This window comes from Akebia trifoliata, chromosome 3 (genome assembly GCF_017979445.1).
Source record: "Akebia trifoliata isolate Shusen 1 chromosome 3, ASM1797944v1, whole genome shotgun sequence".
NCBI lineage: Eukaryota > Viridiplantae > Streptophyta > Magnoliopsida > Ranunculales > Lardizabalaceae > Akebia > Akebia trifoliata.
In genome coordinates this window covers 53,619,205-53,625,204 of record NC_141377.1, presented here as the reverse complement: position 1 = coordinate 53,625,204, position 6,000 = coordinate 53,619,205, and the positions used below count along the sequence as shown (strand labels likewise).

The 6,000-nt window shown below is 32.1% G+C and overlaps 1 protein-coding gene across 1 annotated transcript; it reads left to right on the top strand.

The window, feature by feature from the left end:
- Positions 1 to 291: 291 nt before the first annotated feature.
- Positions 292 to 1,857, top strand: LOC147407968 (ethylene-responsive transcription factor CRF4-like). Its single transcript, XM_086436771.1, has one exon. The coding sequence runs from the start codon at positions 653 to 655 to the stop codon at positions 1,658 to 1,660; it is 1,008 nt and encodes a 335-aa protein (XP_086292897.1). The 5' UTR covers positions 292 to 652; the 3' UTR covers positions 1,661 to 1,857.
- Positions 1,858 to 6,000: the final 4,143 nt, after the last annotated feature.

The window sequence follows — 6,000 nt, the reverse complement described above, 5'->3', positions numbered from 1 at the left end:
GACTCCTTTTTTTATTGCTGAATCAGCATACATTATGTCATCTGGCCCATTTGCCACGTGTCAGAATCATAAGCAACTATCCGGACGCGGCGGATTGTAAAATCTCTGATTGTCGCCAATATTATCGGGGGCTAAGCCCAGTCGTTGATATCAAATATCAATTAATTATAATAAAAATAATTAGATTAAATCTAAAATCATAATTAAAAAGAAAATAAATATAATTTGATTTTTTGTTTTTTCACGATTTCGGCTATTGGGATCCTATAAAACGGCGATCCAGTGTTTCAGTGTTTCGGCTCCTACCTCTCTCTCTCTCACACACACACACACACACTCTCATTCTCTCACTCTCTTCCACACACTGTTCTTAGTGACCAAAGTAACAAATAAGGGGTTCTTAGCTTCCTTTTCGATTGTTTCTGAGTTTTTCTATTAATCTCACGACTTGTTCTTCGATTTCTCTTTCTGTTTAATGGTTTCTTTGACTCTCAGACCGTTTTTGTAAGTTTGAACTTCTCGATCTCTCAGTCTTCTTCAATCGTCTCTTTCTCAGAAACAAATCTGTCTTTTTCAATCTTAGAGAAGGTATCTTCTACTTTTCGACTTTTCGATTTTCAATGCGAGAAGAGAAAATCTGAAATCAATCAAGATGGATAGAAATATTTTCCCTGAAATCAAATACACAGAGCATCGAAGCCTAACTAAGAAGCTTTCGAGGTCTAGAAATGGCTCAAACGGACGGAATCCATCTGATTCGAGCTTTAACGGACCGAAACTTGTTCGGTTTTCCGTTACAGATGCTGACGCTACAGATTCGTCCAGCGACGAAGAGGACAAAGTCTTTGGTCGTCACCGTGTGAAGAGGTATATCAACGAAATCAGCGTGGAAACTTGTTCAAGAGCTAACGTTAACGGTACCAGTAACAGTAACAGTAACGTTAACGGGGTGTTGAAGAGCCGATCTGTACGAAGGAAAAAATCGACTGGAAAGACCGAGAAACCGGAGACTGGACGGTCGTTAAAGTTAGTGAACAAGAACGGAAACAAAAAGTTTCGAGGCGTACGGCAACGACCCTGGGGAAAATGGGCGGCTGAGATTAGAGATCCTGCAAGACGTGTACGGCTATGGCTTGGGACGTACGATACGGCCGAGGAGGCAGCTAAGGTGTACGATAACATGGCGATTCAGTTGAGAGGACCGGACGCCATGACTAACTTTGGTAGTCCATCTTCTCCAACTAAGAACAAACCAGAAATCAATCTCACAACAGTTTCTGGTTACGAATCAGCCGAAGAATCTCACAACGTTTCCTCTCCAACTTCTGTTCTTCGATTCCGAACTCCATCCAAAATCGAAGAATCCGATTCTCAAAATCGATTACAAGAATCTCCAGTTAAAGAAATCGAAGATTTTCAAGACGAAACAAGCTGTTTATCGAATGATTTTGGCGACTTTTTACCATTGGATGCTCCGTTTCTTGATGATTTCTTCGATTTTCAAGGTCCAAGAAATAATTTAATTGGGGAAGATTTCGGAGAAATATTTCTTGGTTCGAATAAAGATTTGGATCTTTGGAGCTCATCAACGTTGCAAGTCGAAGATTATTTTGAAGAAATCGATGATTTCTTTGCTTCAGATCCTCTATTAGCTCTTTGATTCAGAGTGTTTTATCAAGTGTTTGATGATTCCGTCCATTTCCTGTCGATTCCTCGTCAGATTTTTGTGTTGGACGGAAACAAAATATCGTTAGCAACGGTAACGGATCTCAAATAAAAAAAAAAGTGAGATATTTTGTTATTTATAATTATTATTATTTTTTTAATGTTGAGGACTGGAGAGAAATTTTGGTTGAACATAGTGTATGTGAATGAGATCTTGTTCTTAACGGCGTTTTGAAATTTTCTTTCAACGTTTGGCGGTACGTTGCGCACGCGGGCTTACAGCGCCAATTAACATTTTTAGTTCTGCCGCTAAGTGCGCTATAAAGTGTTGTACTCTTGTGAAGTGGTGATTAAATCCCAAAAACATTTTCTGTTCTAAATTTAATTTTGAAATTATAAAATTTTATTAAGGAAAATATTTTTTCTAAATAAGATCTAAGGACCTGTTTGGAAACATCAAATTTTTTGAGCTGAGAGTTTCAACATTGAAATAGCTCTCCTTTATTTATTTCGATCTGCTTGATTTGGTTCTATTTTGAGAGAAGCAAATGATGTCCAAAAATATGGTGCCAAGGGAAATGTCTTTAAAGTTGAATTGAGAGAAATGGAGAGAAGAGAAATTCAATTTCTCCCCACCATGTTTGGATCGACAAGAGAGAATTTTTGATAATTTTGAAATTTTAAAATATCTTAAAAGAGATATAGGGATAGGGTTGGAATTGTAAAGTATTTTAAAATGATTTCTCTTCATTTTTCTTCACTTTTAAAGAGAAGAAAACTTACCTTTTTGTCTCTCTTCTCTCCCCACTTAACAATCCAAATAAAAGAAATGAAGAGAAACTCATTTATTTCCTCTTCTCTTCTATCTATTTTTCTCAATCTAAACACAATATAAATATTTATTATTATTTGGTCTATTTCAGAATATCCTAACTAAAGTTATGATGTATACTTATGTGTTTGTCCTAATTAAGTTAAATCCCTTAATTTCAATCTCTTCATAATTATTGTTTCGTCGCACAATGTGTACTTATGTCTTTGTCCTATTAATGTTAAATCCCTTAATTTCAATCCCTCCATAATTGTATTTTTATCGTCTAACACTATATCATTTGCAAATAACATTGAGATTCAACCATTAAAAATGGAAAATGCTTGACTTCTTACGTTGGACACTAGGTTCAACATTGAATTGCTCTTGACAATGTATAGAGAACGATTGATTTTCTAACTTGTATCTCAAGAAAATAAATCTATGGTTATCTATGCATTATTAGGTGAGATCAGTGTTGAACCTAATTTCTAATGCAAGCAATGTAACTGGGAGAATCCAATGTAAGTGAAAACTCTCTCTCATCATTGTCAACACCTAGTACTAATTATTGAGATCGAGGATATGAATCTTACTATACAATTCAACTCTATCACTAATAATATCTTCAAACTAATCATGTCCCTTTATATATTTTCTTAAAATCTCGCGTCGTTTTAAAATATTCTATTACATGCCTAAACTATCTCAAATATTTTTTCTTTAATTTGTTTTTGGTTGGATCTATCTTTAATATTTTTTCCAATTTTTTATTATTATTCTTAATTTAGAGGACTTCTATTGGCAAATCAACTTTTACTTATAACACACCAATCTATTTGTTGTATAAACCTTTTAATTTCAAAAGGATTGGTGTGTTGGAAGCAAAAGTTGGTGTGCCAATAGGATCTCTCCTTATTTATCTCATATATATATATTTCTTCCCCTTTTCTTCATATTTCTCTATGAATTATTTAAGTTGAAAAATATTTTCAATAATTCAGCTCCCTAATATTAAATCAAATTGATTTCATCGTTAGTTCTTGACATTTTCATCATCATTCGCTTCGAAAATTACCTACTTTGACCCATAAGTGTTACCCCTACATATATCACCCTTTTTACTTGATAGATACCATATAAATACTTCTCCACCGTCCCTTTTGACATTCTCTTAATTTCGAAAACCTTTTGAAAAAAAGACAAACATCAATTAAATTTCTTAAAAACATATTACCCCACTCGATAGTTGCAAAGAATATTTCTCTTGAAAATGTATCCTTCCATTGAAAAGTTCGGTGGTAAAGCACATTCTTTAAGTAATTTCTACCATTTAGAAAGTCAAAGATATCGATCTCATGATCCATACTCTCCCACATGGCATGAAACATGTTTAATAGTCAAATAGATCCTATTATATTGGGAGTAATCAGATAATACATGTCTAAGCAAAAAGCATAAAATAAATTAAATTAAATTAAAGTTAGCTAATATAACAAATCGAGGAAGATTATAGTACGATAGTTGAAAATTTGGCTATGATCATAAGATTCGATAAAATCAAAAGTCAACGATTATTATAACTACATATAAGTGAAATACTCATATATATCCTTCAGCATATTAATTACAAAATATATATATATATTGATGATTTAGTAATGCACATAACGATAGCGTGCACGGTGACCAATGATCTCATAATCAAAAGCAAGATATAAATCCAAAACTCTAACAAATAAAGGGCCTTAAATGGAATCCTTTTCGTTTGTAATGTAGGTCTCTTCTAAGTGTGCATTGGAAACATTGTTCTTAAAGAAATTTGGAATCCTAACCTACTACGTAAGACTAATGACAAAATGATGTGCTAAAACGTACGAGGTGACGCGCAACAAATGCATAGAATCGTAGATCTTTTTTTTCTTTTGTATCCCAAAGAAAAAGATCTATGGATCTGTGCACTACTTGCCACGTCAACTGCGTATGTTTTAGTGACTCATTGTGCAATGATCCCTAATAATACAAACTTTGGGATTCAAAACAATCTATAATCTTTATTAATTGTTCCATTGTTCATTTATTTGCAAAATCAGAGTTAACTATGGCCTGGAATTTTAAATTTTTAAATGCTCACAATATACATAAAATAAAGAACCATATATGCTTTGGATGAAATAACATATTTCGAGTTTTTGCGTAGAAAAATGGTGGCTATGAACTATTTTTTATAAGGAAATATTGAATTTCCATAATGATTTATTACATTTCTCTAGAAGCATAATACAAAGCAAAAATATAATTTCATATCAAAACAATATAATAATCAATGAAAAATCATATTAATTTTCTAACACTATGCATTTAAGAAAATAATAATAATAATAATATTATTATTATTATTATTATTATGATAGCAACACAGGTGTATTCATAACACCTATTGGAATCATCTTTGTTATTAAAAAAGAATAACTTATATTATCTTTTCAAAAATTGTTCTTTTGAAATATTTGGGTGATTTAGACATGCCCCACTAAGTTTTACTGAATATTAGAGATATCCCCTATGTTTTGAAATTTGATGATATGCATCCCTTGACCTTAGTCTTCTAATTAGACTAAGAGCGAAAATACTCAAATGCCCTCATCTTCCACCTCTAGCCAAAAACCAAGAGTTTTCTTCTGGTATAACTACATAACTTTATCTTCTTCTTTTTTATAAGTTACTCGAATTTATTTTCAATTCATCGTTTTAAACCTAGACCTAACCATTTACATAAAACTCTAGATTTTTTTTACCCAAAATCCTATCTTTTTTTATTTTCCCAAAATTTTTGTACTATTTGGTCTCAAAAATCTTTTTTTTTTTAGGGTCCCAAAATCAGTCATCTTCAAACTCTTCAACCTTTTTGATAACTTTAATCTATTCAACCTTATTTTCATCCATCATTTTCTATCTTACTTCCTTTATAGAAAATCTTAGATTTTTCTATCAAAAAAATTTCGTCATATTTAAGATTTTGAAAATATGAGAGAAAGATCTAAAAGAATGTAAATAGAGATAATAAAAGTATGTATAAATTTATTTTTATTGCATAAAATTTGACTATGAACATAATGAAATGGAAGAACTCAATTCATTGAACCCCAAATCTTTGGGTTTAATCCTTGTTGATGTTTTGGGTTTAGATCAGCTGAGTCAACTCGGGTTGTGGTATGTAACATTCCTCTATTGGATTAATACTGAATTAATCCTAGAAAATACCCAAAGAGTTGTTCAAATAAAAATAAATAAAGAGAGATTCTATTGCCACACCAAGTAAAGAATTAGCACACATATTGGGGTGCCGTTAGTAAAGTTGGTATGGCAATAAAAACTCTCAAAATAAATTAAAAAAAATACATAAAAACCCATAAAATGTAGCAATAATTATGTCTGAGACAGTGTGTGTAAGACACCTTCCTCATAATAGAATGGACACTTAGAAACTTTCTTCAAGTTATGGCTTCGAAGACTCCCAATTT

Excerpts from the sequence above, each read along its gene's own strand:
- LOC147407968 (XM_086436771.1), top strand. The coding sequence starts at position 653 with ATGGATAGAAATATTTTCCCTGAAATCAAATACACAGAGCATCGAAGC.